This window comes from Myodes glareolus, chromosome X (assembly GCF_982192425.1).
Source record: "Myodes glareolus chromosome X, mMyoGla1.1, whole genome shotgun sequence".
Classification (NCBI taxonomy): domain Eukaryota; kingdom Metazoa; phylum Chordata; class Mammalia; order Rodentia; family Cricetidae; genus Myodes; species Myodes glareolus.
In genome coordinates, this window is record NC_142053.1 from 127,132,068 (window position 1) to 127,154,373 (window position 22,306).

The window sequence follows — 22,306 nt, forward strand, 5'->3', positions numbered from 1 at the left end:
AATCTCAAGACCAGCCAGAGGTCAAGATGGGCTGCAGTGGAGATGAGAAAGAGGACCATTCAGTCGTTTAAAATAGAGGCTCGGGACTGAGGACATCTGGGTGGGAATTGCAGTTTGGCTGCTTCCTGGCTGCATAATATTCGGTGAGGAAACTTAACCACTCTGCTACCTCATTTCCCTAATCTGCGAAATGAGGATAACAGTGCCATTTCCTAAAGTGTCAGCATTGAGCTGGCACTTTGGGGATGTTTGATATCTGGGAGGTATTCAGTGAATGCATGCTGGGATGAGGAATGGCAAAAATTAAAGTACAGCTGCCACACATTTATAAGCCCAGCATTTGGGAGACTTTTTCAGGAAAAACTATGAATTTGACACTGGCCTATGCTGCATGGTGAGTTCCATGTCAAGTTGGCCTACACAGTGAGATCCTGTCTCAAAAATGCCAACAAAAGAGCAAGGGAATCCCCTTGTCCCATTGGGGACATGAAAGGGGCAGAACGAAGCAGAGCTGAGATGCTGCTCTGAGTCCAGTATCTGAAGGTCTTGTAGAAGATGGATTGAGTAGTGTCCCCATACAGGGGCCATTAGCATGTATCAGAGCCTTTATTACACTTATATGAACATAGATTACATTCACAAAACATCCAGCATCTATCTACAAAGGACAAAACCCTTTGAGGACTTTTCATAAACTGGCACAAAGATGACAAAGACACCTGGATTTGCCCTATGACATTCAGCACTGTACAACAAAGTCTCATTCTGGCCTTTGGGGTTCCCAAATCTTATTAGTTGCCGCCTACTCCAAACCCACTCAAAGCTTCCCATTGCAGTTTTCCCAGCGCAGGTGCAGGCATTAGGGATGTAACTCAGTCAGTAGAATATACCTGCCAAACAGTCATGAAATGCTGGGTCGGGTCTTCAGCCCTGTGCAAACGGGATGTAGTGTAGCTTGTCTCTAAGTTCAGCACTCAGGAGGTAGAGGCGGGAGGATCAGAAGTTCAAGTTTGTCCTTAGTCTCATAGGGAATTTAAGGACAGTCTAGAATATGTGAGCCCATCTCTTTAAAACAGAAGAAGAAAAAACTTTCCTCATAGGGGACAGTGCTAGCTTCAGAAAAGCTTTGTTATATAGCAACAGAGAAAACTCCATCAGGTGCCCACTATCTCTTAAAGACAAACTGATAACCAAGGGTTCCCAGGCAAATTAAGAAAGCCTGCACCCTGAAATCAAGAAGCCAAAACAAACAAATAGAACAAATGAACCCAGAGAAAGTCGGGAATTTGATAAACAAAAGAGAACTTCAGGGGAAAAATTATACCTGCCAATCATTCAAGAAAATATGATATGTATGAAACAAGAATTAGATGCTACAAAACAAAACAATCAGAGAAAATAAAGACACCTCAGAAATGGAAAAGAAGTTGCTGGAAATAAAAATGTCAACAGAAAGATTGGAAAATAACATAGAGGAAAACTCTTGGAATGTAAAGTGAAACAACAAAACAAACAGGAAATATGAAAGAAAAATGTCAAAGACACAGATCAACATAGCAGACACAACATTCAGAGAAATGAGCTACAGACTAAAAGAAAACTAATGAAACATTGTGTGTGGTTTTTGATTTTGTTTTGGTATATTCGACATATTAAATTTTCCCTTTGTAAAATCTGTTTTCTTAAAATTTTTTGTTGTTTTTCCTTGATTTTGTGAGGAGAGACAGACAGACTGACACAGAGTGACAGAGAGAGCATGAAATTGGGTGGGCAGCCAAGTGGGAATGATCTGGAAGGAATTTGGGGAAGGGAACAAATATGATAAAATATATTGTATGGAAAAAGGTTTTTTAATTGTTATTTTTTATGTCCAGACTACCAGTTCCCCTCCCTTCTCTCCTCCCAGTCTGTCTCCCTGCCCTTTGCCCCTATGGCATCCACTCCTCCTGTTTCTGTTCAAGAAAGGGCAGGTCTCCTATGGATAGCAACACGGCATATTAAGCTGCAGTAATACTAGACACCTCCCCTCCTATTAAGGCTGGACAAGGCGACCCAGGATGAGGAAAAAGGGTGGAAAAAATTTTTAAACAAGTTTTTTAAAGGTATCAGGAGCTGGGCATGGTGCTGCATAGCTGTCATCCACCCCAACACTGGCAAGGCCGGGGAGGGTTGCTGCAGCTCAGAGGTCAGTCTGGTCTACATAGTGAGTGTCAAGTTAGCCAGCGCTGCATAGTGGGAAATTCTACCCCCAAACCAAAATAAAAATGTATTAGACGTTAATTTCCTACAGCTGAAGAAAGACGTCTAGCGTAGGCACCGGAACAGTGAATCCAGAAGCCTGCGACTCCGTCTCAGCCACTGCAGCAGCTCCCACGCTGGTTCTCTTCTTCTGTCCTCCACCAGTGTATTTCCAGGTCCTCTTAAGACCCAATCTGCATTCTTCCGTCTCTCTGTTAAAATGGTGGAAGCCACCAAGGTTCACTGAGAGAGCCTTATGTGAGGAGCTAGGCAGGCAAGCCCTCACTTCCGTTCTCATCACTCAGCCTGTTACTTCTCTCCCTTCTCCTTCTATTGCTTCATGTTCTTTCAAAATGCCAGGGGTGGGTAAAGATGTCATGGGTATGTGTTTGCACTGATCTTTCTGCTTGAAAAATCTTTTCCTCGATATCCACTTAGCTCTCTCAACTTATGTAAGATTTGTTCACATTTTGTCATTTCAGGGAGTTACTTCTTGACCAACCTATTTAAAACTGAAATAACCTCCTTTCTTCTCTGACATTCTCTCTCTCTCTTTTACCCTGATTTTTTAGTTCCTCCCTATCCCCCTGTTCCTCGTTTCTATGAGATAGAGCTTTACTATGTAACTCATATGTAACACAAACTGGTCTCAAACTCCAGATCTCCCTTCTTTATAGGCTTCTGAATGCTGGAATTAAGGAGTGCACCATTACACCTGAATTTTGTTTTCTCCATACCACTTTATTTAAGTTTTTACAGATCTTATTTATTTAATTATTTTTGGTTTTTTGAGACAGGGTTTTCTCTGTAGCTTTGGAGCCTGTCCTGGAACTAGCTCTTGTAGACCAGGCTAGCCTTGGACTCAGAGAGATCCTCCTGCCTCTGCCTCCCGAGTGCTGGGATTAAAGGCGTGCACCACCACCGTCTGGCTCAGATCTTATTTTTTGATCTGATTGTTTCCTCTCTTTCCCATACTAGAATCAGCTCTATGAGAAGCAGGTATTGGTGCTTGTCTTCTCCTCTGCTATGGCTCCAGCTCGCAAAACAGTATCAAGCACCTAGCAGACACTCAGCAAATATTTGTTCAATGAGTTGACATAATAAAGGCACATCATTTATGGAAGGATAAAACCTGTTACAAAGTGTATATATATATATAATATGGTTATAGAATATAATATATATATAATATATTATGGTTATATAATATAAAATAAAATATGGTTATAAGTAACTAATGGAGTATAAGAGAACATAATGCTAGAACAAAATCTCCTTTAAGAGGCCCACGGTTTATGACACTGGACTTGTAAAGAAGGAAGTGTATTCTTGGCTCACTACTTAGCTGGATTTTGGGAAAAAATATTTACAAAGTCAAGACAATGTAAATACTGTTTATTGGTTTTTAGGTTTAAGAGCTACCCTGGAAGACAAAGAGAGGAAGATCTCGTTAATACTTCAGAACAGAACACAAATGTCAATAATATGTATAACGTAAAAGGAAAGATCAAAGAGATAATGCAGGGCACTGGTGGGTGACGTGTGGCTAATATCTTTGTTTTTAGGCAGTTAGGAATAACGCTGGCTTTGTAAAGTGGTGGCTGTAGTTTCTCCTCCAAGATCCGTGACTTCACTAGAGTCTGGTAGTTGACTAGGTTTCCAGTACCACGCATGATTTTCTCAGAGAGATGGTGGTGACTGCCAATGTGTTCATGCTATTATCGCACGCATTAGTGCCATGCCAGCTGTGTGTTCATAGACATCATGGATGTGCAGTAGTACTGATTGCTTCCCTCCCTTTGAAGCTGGCATTGTGCCTTCTGGTACTTATAGATAAGCACAGTTCTCACCCCTCCTCAAGGAAACTTCTTGCAATGGAGAGAAAGATCATTCCAGAAAATCACAACCAATCAAACTGCAGAGAAGAAGTTGCAAGAAGTTTTCTGTGAGATTTTTGTTTCCTGGAAATGTCAGAGAAGCTAGACCCATAAAGGCTCTCAACAACATGGCTGCCTAAACATGATGTGAACAAGGAAGATCCCAATAGACATGCTAACATGGTGGAGAGTTCATGAGACCTTAACCCTAGTCAAAGAACTACAGCAATTAAGGAATGCTAAGAGGGGAAGAGACAGTCTTGACCAGGAAAGAGCACACTGCCTGGTTATTCCATACCAATGGTCAGCCCTTAAAACATATAAATATGACTCAGCAGGTTATATTTATGTATTTAGGGATATAGATGTACACACAAACACATACATTCATAAAAAACTTGTAACCACATTTTTTTAAAAAGAGGCAATGGATTTGACAGAAAAGCAAGGGAGGAGTACTTGGGAGGGATTGGAAGGAGAAAAGGCAATTGGGGGGGGATTGTGTAATTACAATCTCAAAAAATAAAAACACTTTAAAATAAAAAGCAGGCAGTTGAAATCATTGTAAAAATATACAAAATAGGAAAATGAGGTCTACATATTTTTTAGACTACAAATTAAAAATAACAAAAAGTATTGATGCTAGCCCTTGTAGGGGAGCAGAGAGAAAAGCAAGGAAGCTCTGGGCATGAAGAGCATCTTCATTACCATATTAGGGAGTTAAAGGGATATTGTCTCAATTTTATAAACTAAGAAGTAGCATTATCAAAAGTTGTAGAGAGACCCAATGGTGGGCATGAAACCAAAGAAGTGGCTTTGAGAACAAAGTTACATTGTTTCTAGGAAAACAGATTCAACTGGAGATGATAATTTTATTAAGCAAATTAAGCTTGTCTCAGAAAGACATATGTATTTTCTCTTATTTGTGGTTCTTAGACTCTATATCGATACATACAGTCATGTATATGTAAGCAGAAGTGAAAGTGTCTAGGAGAACTAAGAGGGTCAAGGGGAAGGAGGATAAGAAAAGGAGGAGGGGAATATGATCAACAATACAATATATATTGGTATGAAAACTTAACCTTTCAAAAGAATGGAGATGTGGAGGGTTGAGGCTTGGGATCATTTTTATATCATTCTTTTGTTTGAGTTGTTGCCATTTACACTTCAGAATATAAGAAAAATGTTAAAACCATTATGTTGACCTCATAAATGAAATAAAATGTTTTCCCTCGTGAATCAGGGTCTCACACTATAGGCCTTGGCTGGCCTGGAACTCACTATGTAAACCAGGCTGGTCTGGAATGTGGGGGAATCATACTGCCTTTGCCTTGCAAGCATGGTGATTACTGGTTTCCACCATCAAACCTGGCTCGAAAAGTATATGTCTCATGACACTTTCTAAATGGAAATATCCAGTTAGACTTGCCTCCACAGATGAAAATCATACTGTAATGCCCTTAACATATTTAGGAAGGGTGCTGACATTTTATTTTGTTTTCTATTGCTATAGCAAAGTGTCCGAGGCTGCATGTTCAAAGTCCAAGATTAGCTGGACCTATCCTTGCAACCTTGCCTGAATTTCAACATGAATAATAGCATCATGGTGGAAGCACAAACAAGGAGCGGTCAAATGGTAAGGTGTGAGTCTTTTAATACCAATTCACAACTATAGAAACTCACCTGAGTCCCAAGAAAATGACACCATTTTCTCCCAACAGGGATTAGTCCAGTGACATAGTCGCTTTTTACTGGGCCCCCATCTCTGAAAGATTCCACTAATTCAAATCATTCCACTGAGTCTCAAGCTTTCAGCACACGAACCCTTGGGAGATAAACAACATACAAAGCAAATCACAGTACTTGGAAAGCATGTGAGACTTAACAGCTCACAGGTAATGTAGGATCATGGTTAAAATGCTGGTATTTGACATCCATTGAGCTTGGCTCAAATCCCTTCTGTGCTCTATACCCATTAGACAATAATTTGCCTCTGGTAAGTTATATTTCTCATCCCCCAATGTTGTCCTCTATCCAATGGGGCTGGTGCTCACACCGTAGAAGTGCAAGCCTTCATGCTTTTGCAAAGTTTACTGGGGAGTAAAGAAACAGCTCCTTGTAGCCAGAAGAGGACTTCAGAGCGAGTTGCTCAAATCTAAGCCGGTTATGAGCAAGGGTCACCTTTGTGATGGTGCCTAATAGATATTTGGTCCCCGTTTTCTTTTTGATGGCCCAATCTTTTATTTACAGGTTTGTTTTTAGGAGGCTTCTTTGTATAAAGCACCTGGGAGAAGTGGTATTAGTCTAAAAGTAGATATCAGGATTTCATATATATGAAGAATCTGCCTTTTATTTAACAAAAGGCAGTCTGTCTTCCTCTCTCTTCTTTTGCATTGACAGTCCTCAGAGTTTAGAGTAACACAGAGTGAGTTAAATTGTCTTACAACAGGATTCCCCCAGTAGATTAAAAGAGAGAACAGTGGTGTCGTGATGTCTTTAGTCCCAGCACTCTAGAAGTAGATACAGGCAGAGGTGTCTGTGAGTTCAAGACCAGCCTGGTCTACTTACTGAGTGCCAGGAAAGTCAGTGCTACAGTACAGTGAAACCTTATTGGGAGGTGGGGAATAGGGAGAGGAAGAGGGAGCTGAGGAGGCAGAGGGGAGGGGCAGGGAGAGGGGCAGGGAGAGGGGAAGACTTTGAAGTGGAGAGGAGTAAGCTTGCCAATTAAGGTAGAGGACAGAAAAGGCCCAGCAAGCATGGCTTTCCCCAGTACTGAAAGAGGCTGTGGAGTCCAAAGACTGAGAATGTCTGATCACTAATTTACAGTTTGCTGTGCATCTTAGGTGGCAATAGAAATAATAGGTAGCTCTGGAAGGATTTTTTTGCCACTCTTTTCCAGCATTGTCTCTGAATTTTCCAAAATTCATAAACATTGATTCTCTACAGCTCCAGGGAAGAAGAATTTGCTAGGCAGGATTGGCCGCAGGGCTATTTTACACTCCCTCTTTCAATTTCAGGGCTCTGGAACCTCAGTGTTCTGGCATAAGACAGTTTCAATCGAGCTGGTCTATGCTAAACAAATGTAGCCAGGCTTCTGCATTTCCTTAATTGAAGCATCTAACGTTAACTCAACTTTTCATGTTTCCCCCAAGTTGGTATGTGGGACCTACGTAATCTCAGGTACTTTTTCTTTTAAAACATTTTTATTCCACATTTGTGTGCGTGTGTGTGTGTGTGTACATGTGTGTGTTGTGGTCTGTGTGAGTGTGTGTGTTGTGTGTGAGAGTGTGGTGTGGTGTGTGTGAGAGTGTGTTGTGGTGTGTGTGCGCGCATATGTCTGTGCATATGAGTGTACCATGGTGCACATGTGAAAGTCAGAAGACAACTTTCTGGAGTCTGTTCTCTCTTTCCGCCATATGGGACCCTGGGATCAAACTGGAGTCATCCGCTCTAGGGCAAGTGCATGCGCCTGCTGACCATAATCTCAGGTATTTTTCTGATGGTCTATAGGTATTGGAAACAGGCCTTGGGCACAATGACTTAGGCTCTTCAGATTTTATAGAACAATGGTGATGCTCAAAATATTCTACAGTACATAAGAAGGAAGTGGAAGGAAACTTCCCTAGTCAAAGGGTAAAGACTTGGAACTAATTGTTTTTTTTTGTCCCTTTGGATAAGTTTGCCTCCCCCCACCCCCCCCCCCGCACTTCTCTGAGCTCCATGTCCTAAGATAAGGACATTTATGGCATTGTGTTAGGAAAGCAGTAAAACTGAGGAAGGGCATTACCTACCTCTCTGACGAACTTGGACTGAGATTTAGCTTACTTCATTAAATTCAATAACATGCAAGGTTCTAATTCTGTTCCTCTAGAGATCACGGGTGAGACAATGTGGAACTTGAAATGTTGGAAACTGAACGAGAGGGTAGACAGAGCATGGGGGAGCAGTTGCATGAGAAGTTCTCAGGCAAGAGAAAGCGACAGTTGACAGTGAAGTGCTCTGTTTACTGGAATATAGGCGACTGGATATACTTTTCAGAAGTTAAAAAAACAGCAGAAAAAAGACTGGCAAATAGACTGGATAGATGGCAAGTTCTGGTGTTTCTTGAAAATTTACTCACTGTCATGAATACCATATATGAAACATTCAGATATTCAGAAACACCAGGGAACTGTTGCACGACATAGATTCTGAACTAACAATGGCTACATGAGACATACATACAAAACAATGGCTACATGAGACATACATACAAAACAATGGCTACATGAGACATACATAAGAAACAATGGCTACGTGAGACATATGAAACAATGGCTACATAAGACATTCACTCATTCATCTCATTAAAAGAAAGTCAGAGTCCGTTCCTCAAAGTTGTCAGGAACCAGGTTCTTTTCACTTACTGTGATGCCGTCCTAATGTAGAACTGTGGTCTTCTCGGTCTTTGTCTGGGGCAGAGCTTATGTGTCCTAAAAATGAGATGTTTTATGACTAGAGAAAATGAAGAGAGTGGATATCAGGTTATGCAATTAGCAATTGACTCTGCAAAAGATACTCCTTCCAAGGTCACCACAGATTTACCTGTAAATATGCCCAGACTTTTTTCTATGTTTTGCTTTTCTAGATTCCTCCCCCCCTTTCTCTCATCTCCCCCTGTGTATCTCAGGTTAGTTAATCTATTGTCTTTGGCCCCTGCATTCCGGAATTACCATTGTATGCCACCATGCCTGACTATTAAAAAATAAGCAATATATGTATTTTTTTTTAAACCAGTGACAGAGATGAAACCCAGGGCCCCGTGCATGCTAGGCAAGTGCTCTAACACTCAAACTGTCCCCAGCCCAACCTCTCTATCCTGTAAACCAGTGGTTCTCAGCCTTCTTAGTGTTGTAACCCTAAATACAGTTCCTCATGGTGTAGTGACCCTGACCACAATTCTATTATTCCTTGCTATTTTATAACTGTAATTTTGCTACTGTTATGAATCATAATATAAACATCTGATATACAGGATATCTGATATGTGACCTATGTGAAGGGGTCGTTCGACCCTCTCAACCCACAGGTTGAGAACCATATCTTAAAATTTTTTTTCAAATCCAGTCTTTTCTTGGTCACTCCTTACAGCTTTTCTTTTACTTCATCCATGCCATCCATACATGGATCTGGACTCCAGGACTCCCTTCTGTGTACAATACCTTCCAATTCGATGCTTTTCTTCCTCCTGGGCACACTTTCTTGTGAATGAAAGACTCATTTATAGAATAACAGTTTCTAGATTGACAGCTTCTACTCAGGTCTTTTTTTTTTGAGTTTCAGACATGCTTATTCAACTGCCTTTCCACCTGGATGTACCACGGGTGCCTCAAAAATCAACATTCATTTCCTCTTAAATCCGTTCCTCCATGTTTTAGTGAAGGGGTCACCATCCACACTATCTGTTAAGATTTGAATATGTTCCCCTTTTCACTCCAACCCTACACAATCCAATGACTCATCAAGTCCTAATGCAAGCCCCACCCCACCCATCCATCTCCCCACTCTCTCCCCTGCTAACAGTCTACGACAAACCACAAGCACTGCTTGCTTGGATGGCTTCCAAGGTCACAGCTATGCTCTCTATTTCCAAGAAGACACTCAATCCCCACACAACATCTAAGACCTTCTCGCTAAAACACACCTATAACACCCATGCTGTTTCCAGCTGGAGGGCTCTTTAAAAGACCGTCGATACTGTCTGTCAGGTTTGGGAACTTTCTTGTTACTGAAAGTTTGCCATAATTTTGAAGGGAGAGGAATTTGGGGTGCTAGAATTGGAAGAAGATGAGAGACTGGTCCAATGTGATCAGCAGAGAGAGGGCCTAGGAGGCCAGAAAGCGGCAGTGCGACATTATAAACTTCGGGGAAGTAGCAGTTCACGAACTATGAAACAGGAGTCCTTAAGCCTGCCTTGGTGGTGTGTGAAATGGATGTGAGTCAAATGTCTGTAGAGCATAGGGCTTTGTTTAGTAAAGGTAAAGGTGACCTCATGAAGCAGACCAGTGGCCATTTGTGCATGAGGAAGATCTTGAATTTTATTTCTATAACTGTCACGTAGTACATTAGAGTCTCTAATAAACTTTTCTGGGTCTGCATTTTCCAGTTTTCCGGGTCAGCATTCAGATGTTCTATCCCTAATAATGATTTTGTCTACTTCTCTTTGCTTTTAAATTTTATCTTGTTCTCTTGAAGAGACCCAATTCTTTATGTGAATTTATTAGGTGACAAGTGCCATCTCAAACTAGTGAGAAATGTTAATGAGGGTGAGTATGGAAATGCCATAATAAAACTTGTTACTTTGCATAATTAACGTACGTTGAAAATGGAAGTTTTTTCCCAAATGATTCAACACAGCAAAATATTATAAAACTGCAAAAGAGTCCAATATAGACACCAGGATGTTTCCTGTAGCATTGTTTGTAAAGGTGCGAAAAAAGGGAGTACATGCAAGCTGAATCAAACAAATGAATTACACGGCACCCATACAAGAAAACATGAGCTACTAAGAAAAATATGCACTAAGGAAAAGAGGTTTGAATACATAACTGAAAAAAGCAGTCACGGAACAGTAGGTATAGTATGTAGCCTGTGTGGAGAGAAAGCACAAGTAGTCAGACTATGAGGAGAAAAAAATAAGGAGGAATGTCTATCAAAATGTTAATCATGACTATTTCTGGGGAATGAGATTAAAGGTAGTCTTTCATTGTCCGTTACATATTTCCGCATTTTTCTGACTTTTACACAACATACTACTTGTAGTAAGAAAAAAGTAATGATATAAAATAAATAAATTCAATGAATGAATCTTTTTCGTGGGGCAGTTTGGGTTGGAAGGGCTTCAGACTGAGCCTGGTGCAGAGGCATAAACATGGGCTTTGGCGTCAGACGGCATTGAGCAGGGCCCCATTGCCCCACCCCCGAGGAAGGGGGGCGGGGGTAGGGGGCTGCGGAAAGGGGCTGGGCTGGGCTGGGCTGGGCTGTCTGCAGCTCTAGTTCAGGAGGCTGAGACTTCTCGAGAGGGACTGAGAGCAGTCACACGCATCCCAGACTCCCTAGAGGACAAGGTGAGCGGATAAGACTGGACTTTTCTGGAGACCAGACAGTGGTTCTAACCCCCTGAAACCTACAGCTGGACAGGTGGACAATTCTTATTTCACTACTGTAGCTGGAGCAGAGGTACTGCATTTAAGGCGGTGTGGGAAAGAGAACAACCAAGAAAGTAGTAGACTGTGTATGGACTGGACAGCAGAGACTAGCAGAGGTGGAGGAGAGAAAAAGGGGAACTGTGCATGTTGGGAGGAGAACGAGGAATACGGGGCAATATGAGGGGGAAGAGAAGATCCAGAGAGAATAGGGGTATGCAGAGACGGGTTAAGGAACATTTGGGGGTGTGTGTGCATAGGTAATACAGAGGAGGATGTAAGGAATGGGAAGAGATTTTGTAGAGTAAATAGGAAATGCGATGGGAAATCGGGAGTCCGGAGTCAGGCAGAGTGAATAAGGGGGGGGGGGATAAGAAGTGATGGGGGGGAAGGGCAGACGGGCTGGGACGGAGGCCCCCTAGGGAGGCGGAAAGGGGCGGGACCACTTCCGGCCTTTAGTGAGGAGGGCAGTATCTGAGTTTCGGAGGGGCTTGGAGAGAGTGGAGGCACTCGGGAACTGGAGGAGGAGGAGGTGAGCCATGGGCCCCAGCGTTGGATGAGAGCCTGTTAGGGGTCGGCCCCACCCTCTGGGATCTGGAGAAAACTTGCCTTAAGAGCCAAATCTTACCGAATCCATCCATCTAGGAAGGGAGGGGTCTGGACCCTGTTTGGCTGGGCCCAAGATGGAATCACTTGTTCAGTCCTGAGTTGAGGAGGGGGTGATACAGGGAAGGAGCCAAACCAATTTGGGTTTTACCGTTTGGAGGGGGGCGTGTTAGGATAAAGGGCGGGACCTGGAGGCTCAGTGAAATTGATAGGGTGAATGTGAGTAGGGGAGGGGCTGGGACCACCAGACACTGCGACAGTTTGGAAGGAAGACTTGTTGGGGAGGGGGCGGGGCCGAACAGCATTGCGGACCTAGAAAGGGGCGTGTGTAGGGGCTGGGTGCTGGACTGAGATCGTGGTCACTGCGCAGGCGCTTTATGTATAGCTTGAAAGGGGCGTGTTGAGAAGGGCTCGCACGGAGACAGGGCCAACTGCTGAATGCGCATGTGCACGGTGTACTTCAAAGAACGGGTTTGTACTGGGAAAGCAGGCGGGGTTGAAAGGGCGCTGCAGCAGACGCGCATGCGCATTCCCGGCCTGCGACTGGGGGGGGGTGCGCTGGGAAAAGGGGGCGGGGTCCTCAGAGCTGCCGCGCTGGCACATCTTCCTGGAGGAGGGGAGGGTGCGGCTGCAGAGAACTGAGACCTAGAGACTGAATTTCTGTATCTGAGAACATACTGGTTGGGGCTCGGGGAGGGGCTGGGCATTGGGGCCCTAGAGAAGGTGAGGATCAGCTTCTAGGCAGAGCAAGGGATACGACGTTCAGCGGGCTCCTCACTTGACCCAGGCCTTCTCTTCAGACTCAGCTTTGCCGGGTGAACTTGAGACATGTCTGAAACAAGCGAGAGTGGTGCAGGTCCAACTCGCTTTCAGGTAAGACCGATATTTGTCCCCTCTTTCTTTCTGCTTTGCCTTTCCAGCCGCTTCTGCTCCAAACCGTTGGAGCTTCTCCTCCCATCATTGTCATTCTCCACCCACTTCTTCGCTGGGGTGCATCCCCTCTCCCCAGTGGAGGGGAAGCCAGGAGGACAGGAGGAAGGGGGAGAGGGTGGGCGGGCCCTTTTTCTGTCATTACTTTTGACTAAGGGGAAGGGGAGGCCTTTTTAGGATGAAGTGGTGAGAGCACACTGCGGGTAGGAGTCTTTACAGGTCAGAGAAGTGTTGCCTCCAAATTTGGGGACCATTTGCATAGTTGAGAGTGGGGGAGAAGGTCATTGAACTTCCCTGCTTTCCCTTGCAGGGTAAAGCTTCAGAAAAAGACAGCGGCTCCGTGATGCAGGACCTGTTGACCGTGACCCAGAACTTGGAGGTCTCAGAGACACCAAAGGCTGAAAAGGCACCAGAGGTCTCAGAGGCTCCAAAGGTCCCCAAAGCCTCTGCGAACCCGAAGGCCACAGAGGTCTCAAAGGCCCCAGAGGCTTCTGAGGCAGCTGTCACCCAGGCCTCACCTACCACACAGCAGACTGATACCCAGGTTCTCGCAGCTGAAAAGAAGAGCCCACCAGCTGACACCAAGACGCAGAAGGCTGACCTGCAGGCTATCACGGTGCCTGAAACCCAGACCAAAAAGGTCAGCTGTGTTACTGATCCGAAGGTCAATACAAAGGCCCCTGAGACTGAGGCTGCTGCCTCTCAGGCTGGAGCAGATGAACCGGAGCCTGAGGGTGCAGCTGTCCAGGTTCAGGAGAATCAGGATACTCGGCCCAAGGTCAAAGCCAAGAATACCCAAAAGGTAAGACCTCTGCCATAACCGCCCTTGTTTCTCTACATTCATTATGCCATTTGGTTGATTTGCTCTGCAAACATTTAAAAGATTCCTGCTCATGAAAGACACAGGGAGCACTCAGAAGAATGTGCTGTAGTTCTTAAATCCACAGAACTCTCAGGCTGGTGGGGTGTGAGATGGAAATACACATAGCTGCGATCTGACTGTGTGCAGTTTAAATGTGCACAGTAGCTGTCCACTTTTGGCCTGGAGCTGGGCATATGCGTATGTGTAGTCTCCTATCTGAAAGTAACTAGTCTGGTTTTCTTCTCCAGAGAAGGGAACTGATGTCCAGAGAGCGGACTAGTCCAGGGTGCTATAAGCAGAGTCAGTGGTGGGCATAAGAAGAAGAAAAGCCTCACGCCTTATTTCTGAGTTGTTCCTGATCCCCTCAGGGAGGAAATTGCCAACTGGTACTCAGTGATAAACCCATGACTCAGGATGGCTGGGGTTCAGTGAGGCAGACTATTACTACAAAGGGCAGGGTTTGAGGATACATACTGAAAGAGATGGGGTTTGAGGGTGATTTCCAGAGAGACTGAATTAGGAGAAAGAACTGCCTGCTTCACTTGCTGATGTTGGCCCTTCTCTCTCTTGATGCAGGACAAACACCTGGATGGGGAAGAGGATGGCAACAGTGACCAGAGTCAGGCTTCGGAGACCACAGGTGGTCGGAGGGTCTCAAAGGCCCTCATGGCCTCCATGGCCCGCAGAGCTTCAAGGGGACCCATAGCCTTTTGGGCCCGCAGAGCATCAAGGACTCGGTTGGCTGCTTGGGCTCGGAGAGCTTTGCTTTCTCTGAGGTCACCTAGAGCCCGGAGAGGCAAGGCCCGAAGAAGAGCTGCCAAGCTGCAGTCATCCCAAGAACCTGAAGCACCCCCACCTAGAGATGTGGCCCTTTTACAGGGAAGGGTATGAACTCCACCTTCTACATGCTACCTTTCCCACTGCCTCACCTGACTTCTCTGTTATGCTTTGAAGTTCTCTGCGGATTTTTTAGTCTTCTCACCATTTCCTTCTCTTCTAGGCAAATGATTTGGTGAAGTACCTGTTGGCTAAAGATCAGACAAAGATTCCCATCAGGCGCTCAGGTAGAGTCCTACACTTTCCCTTGCCTGAGCTCTGCCTTCCCTCCAATGTGCTGGGGACATCCTTCCCTCTTCTGTTCTGTCTATTCTTCCAAAGTTCTCCCAGTACTGACATCTTTATTGATAAGCCCCAAGCCTGATTATGCCACCCATAGCATGGACAACAAAGGGTCTGTAGGTTGGACCTGAGGGTCATCTGGTATCTCTACAGCGCAGATGCTTACAACACTCTCCTTTTGCAGATATGCTGAAGGACATCATAAAAGAATATACTGATGTATACCCTGAAATCATAGAACGAGCAGGCTATTCCCTGGAGAAGGTGAAGGGGCAGCCCTGGGGGTGGGTGCACTGGGGAAACCTTAAACAGAGGAAAGGTATATTATCATCCTCCTGGGGTGAAGCACAGAGATCTAATACATTGCCATCACCATGCAAATGAGCACACAGTGGCCTAGGGAGGAATAGCCACTGATCACAGGTCACTGGTAGAAGCACAGCTGGTACTAAAGCTATGCAGCTGAGCCCTGGCCTCTGTCTGCTGCTGGATACACCATCTCATGTATTGCAGTTGCTCACCTCTCTGTCTCCCCAAATGCCCACAGATGCTATGGATGACTACACTATGTCTTTTATATGTTTAATATGTACTTCACGATATGCTTTATATACAATATTCCATTAATTTCTCTCTCACACACACCAAAGGACTTTAGCTATTATGAGGAGCTACAGGATGCCTGGAAAGCTGAATGCTGTGAATTTATAAGCTATTCTTTTCATCCACAGGTATTTGGAATTCAGTTGAAGGAAATCGACAAGAGTGACCACTTATATATTCTTCTCAGTACCTTAGAGCCCACTGATGCAGGCATACTGGGAACGTAAGCTGGGAAAAGTGCCAGGGTGGGAAGGGGCTTCTGCTTCCTCTTAGAAGCTCAGGAAAGATGGTCTAAACGCTCATGTCCCAGCTCCCACACATGGCTGGATCCCTGTGAGCAGTAGTGGTGCCAGATTATGACTGGCAGAAGGGTTTCAGAGCCTAGAGTGGCCATTGCTGCTGTCAGGTTTGCTTGCTAACAAGCTCCCAGGAAATCAGCCTATTGTTACTTATCTCTTCTATGGAGTGCCTGGCCTGGCTGTGGAAGGGTGGCTCTCAAAGGAGGGAGGGACTTCTGGTGTGGACCATGATACTTGAGAGCAGGAGTGTCACTAGTGTTCCATCTAGAACTTCTTGGGGCCGGAGACTTTGGGAGAGAAAGAAAAGACTCCCGTTGGCTAAGCTTCCATGTGGTGGACAGGGCTTCTTCCATGTCCTGCTAACGTTGGGTAGGGATAGTATGTGGTTTCCCATTTTACTGGAGACCTTGGCTCAAGAGTGAAAGCCCCTTCCCTTGGATCATTGATAGTTGGGGCCACAGAGTAGGTTGAATTCTCTGTATCTGGGGAATCTAGGAGAGGCTGGCCTAATGAGCTGTGTCTTATGATGATGACTTATGATCATAAACTTTCTCTGTCTTAGAACCAAGGACTCACCTAAGCTGGGTCTCCTTATGGTGCTTCTTAGCATCATCTTCATGAATGGAAATCGGTCCAGTGAGGGTGAGTTGCTGGGCATGCAGCTGAATAGGTGGCTGTTGTCTGAATTCCAGGTGCTCATTTTCTGTCCTTGTCTCCTTGCCTCCTCTTGCAGCTGTCATCTGGGAGGTGCTGCGCAAGTTGGGGCTGCGTCCTGGGTATGATTGGGCTCTCTCAGTGCTTGCTGTCCGTGTTGTCTTTTGGCAAGAGAGGACGGTCCTAGGATTGCATCAACCTGGTGGTCTGGTGGAGCGTGGGGTGGGGGTGGGGAATACTGGACTGGGTAGTGGGCCCGGAGTTCTGACCTGTATGGATGGGGAAATGTCTCTCATCTCTGCTCATTTTCTTACCATCTCTTGAGCTTTCCCTGTACTGTAGATCTGTTTTCTCTCATGGGAATGCCTCTACATGGGAAGTGTAACAGACTTGAATATATTTATTTGTTCATTCAGCTTTCTGTGTTCTCAGGATCCATCACTCACTCTTTGGGGATGTGAAGAAACTCATTACCGATGAGTTTGTGAAGCAGAAGTAAGTGCCTATGGCTGGTGTTGGTGTGTTCCATGCATTTGGTCCCTCTTGATAATGGATGCGTACATGCAAGTCTGTGCATGTGTTTGCGTTCTGAATGTGTGCATGTGTATATGCTATTGACAGATTATTTCTGGGAGCAGTCACAGATTTCGGTTTCAAATGTGGCTTCAGAACAACTCTGTGAGGGAGATAGAAACAGTCTTAATGAATTAAAGTCATTTTCTCAGGGTTGGTTACACAGGTAGCAAATAAAAATCGTGTTTAGAACATGGCTCCTTTTACTCTGCTAAGTAATGCTTCATAAAAATTAATTTCCATTAAATGGCCTCAAGTGGTACCCTTAAGCAACCCAAGACAGTGCTGGGTACTGACTTGTGCATTTGATTTCATTTACATAACTGTGTACCATTCACAGGTGAGGGATTTGATCCCTAAGAGGGGATGGTTGAGCATGGCCCACAGGTGATTTTAAAAAGGCTCACTTGGGTCTGGAGTCCTAACCTGTTAACTTTGTAAGTAGAAGCTTACCTTGTATCATTGGGTATCAGAGAAGACTATGCATGCGCTCACATAGAGAAACAGGTGTGTTTAGAAGCATGAGCATGCACACACACACACACGGGGAGGGGGGAGACAGAGACACACACAGAGAGACAGAGAAACAAGAGAGACAGAGACTAAAGGAAGTCAATCAAGAACAGTTCTCTCTCTCTCCTCATGTACTCCATACTGGCCTCAAACTTATGTATCCAAGGATGACCTTTAACCCCTGATCATCCTGCTTCAGCCTCCTGAGAACTGGAATTAAAGGCCTGCGCCACTATGCCGGGCCAGTCTTTTTTTTTTTTTTTAATAGTGTATCTTTCCAGAGCTTGCCTAGTCTTCCTTCCAAATCCTTGCAGTGTGGTGTGCTCAGAGCAGGGACCCTGAAGAATGGCCTCTCTGTTTACAACACACCCAACAGGAATCTTGGGCCGTTGTGACAAGGAGCACAACACTTTGTCCTCCTGTGAGCAAGTGCCCTACATGTTTCTCCCCAATTCTTCCACATGAGTTCTGGGCATTACCAATAGGACGCAGTTCAATATTGGGGAAGGGCTGAAGTATTTAGTTGGGAATATGTGTATTTACAGCTCATCTAGTCCATTCATGAGTGGTTCACATTTGACCCTAGAAATAGATTTTGAATCTCTCTTTTATAGGTATCTGGACTACGCCAGAGTACCCAACAGCAATCCTCCTGAATATGAGTTCTTCTGGGGCCTACGCTCCTACTATGAAACCAGCAAGATGAAAGTTCTCAAGTTTGCTTGTAAGGTAATTGGAGAGCCATTTGTACTTGGCGTGTGAAGGTTATAGGGTGCTCTGGGATGGGGCATTCTGTGTTCAGAATGTCCCAATGTTCTTATCTGGGCATTTTAAAACTTCTGAGTTATTAAACACTGACAAGCACTGTATCTATATCATCTAATCCTCACAACTGGTACGACTTTGTGATAACATGTGAAAACAGCCTCAGAGAAGTTGGCAGGTGATATATCCATATCATTGAGCCAGTTAAGAGTTGATGAAGGTATAAAACATGTGGTGCAAGATTACAATAGCACTAACTGTATTGATACATGATATACACCGTATAGTATGGTGCCCTGCAAATAGCAGATGCTCAGCTCTCTGATTGTGAACTTTCTAAGGGTTATTATTTCTACTTCAGGTGCAGAAGAAGGATCCTAAGGAATGGGCAGCTCAGTACCGAGAGGCGATGGAAGCAGATTTGAAGGCTGCAGCTGAGGCTGCTGCAGAAGCCAAGGCCAGAGCTGAGATTAGAGCTCAGATGGGAATTGGGCTTGGCTCTGAGAATGCCGCTGGGCCCTGCAACTGGGACGAAGCTGATATTGGACCGTGGGCAAAGGCCCGGATCCAGGCAGGAGCTGGAACTAAAGCCAAAGCTCAAGAAAGTGGTGGTGCCAGTGCTGGTGCCAGTACCGGTACCAGTGTTGGTACCGGTGGCAGTGCCAGTGCTGGTGCCAGTGGTGGCTTCAGTACCAGCTCCAACCTGACTGCCACTCTCACATTTGGGCTCTTCGCTGGCCTTAGTGGAGCTGGGGCCAGTACCAGCAGCAGCTCTGGTGCCTGTGGTTTCTCCTACAAGTGAGATGCAGGTATCTGTCATGGTGCCAGTGAAGTACCTGGGGCTCATGGGGGTGGGATGGAGAGCTGAGTCCTGGGTTGGAGATAAGCATGAAGCATGTGCAAAGACACTACTGTGATTTTCCTGGGTCATGTTTGCTAGATATTGACTGATTTTCCTTTATTTGTGTTTGCAGATATTGCTAATAATCGCTGCATCTTCTTCTCAAGCCAGGGTGCGCTCTCAGAAACCTACTCAACACTGCACTCTAGGCAGCCACTATCAATCGTTTGAAGTTGACACTCTATATTAAATCTATTTGCCATTTCTCAGTTTATTGCCTTTTTTGGTGAACTGTCACATTCTAAAAACAATTGGCAACATTTCCATCTCAGTGGTTGGACTCTTGAGAATGAGAATTAGCACATCTCTCTGGAGTAGGTCAGGCTTTTCTCTCCCCAAAGTAGGTAGGATTTTTGTGGTGTAGGGTCATGGGAATTGGGGTTCCAGAAGACACTGTTTCAAAAAGGGGCCTGACTCTTCTTTTGAGGAATTTGGCTGAAAACTGTAGAGGAAGGTGAGTGGTTAGAGAGACCCAAATGAAAGACTATTTTCTTGGGGAAGAAGAGTGTAATATAGTGGGCTAGGAGCCAGTGGAGAGGAAAAAGTTGAACACTGATTCATGCATCCCAGTCCTGGAGAAGATGAAAGGCCTGGATAGCTGGGAAGTCTGGGAGAGTACACTGTCTAGACAGGACTTAGAGAGGAGATGCTGAGGAATGGGAAGATCCTAATAGTGCATAGAGCTCAGGATTGGGACAGGGAAGCAGCAGAGACACAACAGTGTGACTGGCATTCCAGGTATAGAAAACAAGTATTGGTTGACTCCAGGGGTTGGGTTTTGTCATTCAGCTTTCGAATAAGAACACAGGACCAAGGGGAGTGTGAATCTACATCTTAGTTACTGTGTTCTGGTGCTCGACTTAAAACAGTACTTACAAAGACTGACAGAGGAGGCTAGACAGTGGGAGCCAGACAGATGTGGAGACAGATGAGTATATGAGGTAGAAAAAGGACCAGTGTGTCGGGGGGGGGGTTGTCTGTGATTAGGAATCTTAAGTCCAAGAATGGGGCACCAAGCTAAATAAATATCTTTGGTGGCTGCTGTATGTCTGATGGCGTTCTAGGTGTTGGAGGGGAAGAGTATGGAGAGAAGCTTAGTCACACAGGATAGTTGATTGTAAGAATATGATGGCTTGGAGGCCAGGATATTAGTTGAGCTATCCATATGGGAGTCAAATCATCTGTAGGGAAACAAGAATGCAGATGAAGGGGACCACTATGAACCAGGGAACCCAAAATCCTCTCCTGTGATTAAAGGTGGTTTCTGACATTGCTCACAAAGGGCTACTGGAGATTGACTTGTGTAAATGTGGGAAGAGTCTTGCCCTTTTCTTTGTGGGAAAACTTACCATCTCTAATTCCTATAATAGATCCTCAGTCACTGAGAAACTCTTGTGGGTAATGGTGCCCTTGTAATAGTCACCTCTTCCATTCTATATAAAATTAAAGCAACATTTATTGCTTAGGAAAAATGATTGGGGGAAAAGAAACCAACTACAAAACACCAGGCAGAAAGGAACCAGTCTTACCTATATGGCCATCACTTCAGATCTACTTTCACTCCCGGGGAGGTCTTCACTAGAAGCAGGTCCTTCTGTTGGAGTACAAGCCATGGTCTTCTCAGAAGGCTGTATGGTACCAATGCCATGCAGTCAGAGTCGGCCTTGGCATCCTAGCAAGGACTCAGTGGATACTGTGTCAAAGGTTCTTTCATTGCTGGGTGGTGCCTATGTAATAATGGGGGCACTGAAGAACTCGAGGACTGTGGGTCTAACAATACTGGACTTTAAAGAACTTGATTAAGCTATGAGTGAGTCAGTGTGAAGAATCTGCCCTTGCTATGTGTCCTCCACAGGGCACTGGGCTTGTAGGGTTCCCTAAGGAAACTTAGGGCTTGGCTCTTTTCCAACTGTCAGGCCTTGAAGTCAGGTGGGACAGGAAGGAAAAACCATCCCTGGCAAGCGAGGTTCCAGCATGGAAGAGGGAATGGCAGAGAAAATGACAGAAGACCTTGTTTCTGCCACCTTTTCAGCCTAGATGCCATTATTGTAAGAAGTGGACACTGCAGTAGTCCTTCCTTTAGGACATTACTAGTTAAATCCAAATTCTTCATTATATCCTGTATTTTCTCCCTGGCTAGAAGTAGAAAGAGCTTTTTGAACAATTTTACCTTCTAAAAAGCATGTAGATATTCTTTGATAGTGAATTGTATATTCACTAATTGAATATTGTGACATATTTATGACTCATGTATAAAAAAAAGTAAGCATGACCTGCAGTCCCAGCTTAGGAGTCTGAGGTAGAAGGACTGTAAGTTCCAGAGTTCCCTGGTTTACAGAGTGAGTTCACGGCCAGTCTGGGCAAATTACTGAGAACCTGTCTTCAATAAGAAGTGAGAAGAGGAGAGAATGTAGCTCAGTGGCAGAGTGCTTGCCTACTGTGTAAAGGCCTTTGCTTCAATCCCCAGCGCCACTTTAAAAAAATCCAACAGAAGGTTAATAATGATTAGATAAATGTTTTAAGTGAAAAGGTAAATGTGAATGACAACTTGTAGAGAAATTATACATGACAACTATTGTTGCACTGGGGCAATTTGTACACTAGTTAATGAACAAGCACAGAGTTGTGTGAAGAGAGCTGTTGGTAAGTTGGTAGGACATCAATATTCCCACACAGCCCGTTTTGAGAGAGTTGTTTGCTTACTACTCAAAAGATTGACAGGCGACACAATTAGAACTCTACCTGGTACACAACGTGCATCCTTGAAGTATTCTGTTCTAATACTACCATCACAGTCGGTTCTCCCGATAGTCTCCCTATTTTCTGGCCCTCTAGCCTGACTCAACTGACATTGATTAGGGCATCTGACTAGGTTGCTTTCTGCTTGTTTTGTGTTAGTTTTTGAGACGGTGTCTCAAGTAGCCCAGGCTGGCCTCAAACACTCCTATGTAGCTTAGACTAGTCTTAAATTCCATATACTTTTGCTTCTGACACCCTCTAAAGTGCTGGGATGACAGGATGCTTTCCAGATAAAGAGATCAGGCAGATGCGTGTTCCCCAGATGGATCTCTCCTTCGAGCTTCCTAGCAGGGTCACATTGAGTAGGGCTGTAACAGCTCAAACCCCAGCTAGTTCCTCCTTGTCATGTTTCATCTACAAACCATGTTCCCAGTTTCTTTTCT

The 22,306-nt window shown here is 44.7% G+C and overlaps 1 protein-coding gene, 1 long non-coding RNA gene and 1 other non-coding gene across 6 annotated transcripts; 2 read left to right on the forward strand and 1 right to left on the reverse strand.

Annotated features, from left to right (window-relative positions):
- Window positions 1-5,804: 5,804 nt before the first annotated feature.
- Window positions 5,805-12,063, reverse strand: LOC148117482 (uncharacterized). The gene is made up of 3 exons (XR_015736909.1): window positions 11,928-12,063; window positions 8,522-8,609; window positions 5,805-5,940 (listed from the first exon to the last, which is right to left on the reverse strand). It is a non-coding gene; the product is annotated as an uncharacterized LOC148117482 (long non-coding RNA).
- Window positions 11,129-19,333, forward strand: Maged2 (MAGE family member D2). 4 transcript variants are annotated; one of them, XM_087902663.1, is made up of 13 exons: window positions 11,129-11,221; window positions 12,706-12,778; window positions 13,146-13,637; window positions 14,274-14,582; window positions 14,698-14,761; window positions 15,001-15,080; window positions 15,548-15,642; window positions 16,281-16,360; window positions 16,452-16,494; window positions 16,805-16,867; window positions 18,073-18,187; window positions 18,585-19,032; window positions 19,198-19,333. In XM_087902663.1, the coding sequence occupies exons 2-12, from the start codon at window positions 12,734-12,736 to the stop codon at window positions 19,023-19,025; spliced, it is 1,827 nt and encodes a 608-aa protein (XP_087758789.1). In that variant the 5' UTR covers window positions 11,129-11,221; window positions 12,706-12,733; the 3' UTR covers window positions 19,026-19,032; window positions 19,198-19,333. The 4 variants fall into 4 exon arrangements, with proteins under 4 accessions (XP_087758789.1, XP_087758791.1, XP_087758790.1 ...); XM_087902665.1 differs by having other exon boundaries at window positions 11,197-11,333; XM_087902664.1 differs by lacking the exon at window positions 11,129-11,221 and adding an exon at window positions 11,746-11,831.
- Window positions 17,774-17,900, forward strand: LOC125405256 (small nucleolar RNA SNORA11). Its single transcript, XR_007233514.1, has one exon. It is a non-coding gene; the product is annotated as a small nucleolar RNA SNORA11 (small nucleolar RNA).
- Window positions 19,334-22,306: the final 2,973 nt, after the last annotated feature.

What these genes read in the sequence shown, in the direction of transcription:
- Maged2 (XM_087902663.1), top strand. Translation starts at nt 12,734, where the DNA reads ATGTCTGAAACAAGCGAGAGTGGTGCAGGTCCAACTCGCTTTCAG. An exon ending in CAGGTCCAACTCGCTTTCAG is followed by an intron (nt 12,779 to 13,145) that starts GTAAGACCGATA and finishes TTTCCCTTGCAG; the next exon opens with GGTAAAGCTTCAGAAAAAGA. An exon ending in GATGCAGGCATACTGGGAAC is followed by an intron (nt 15,643 to 16,280) that starts GTAAGCTGGGAA and finishes TCTCTGTCTTAG; the next exon opens with AACCAAGGACTCACCTAAGC.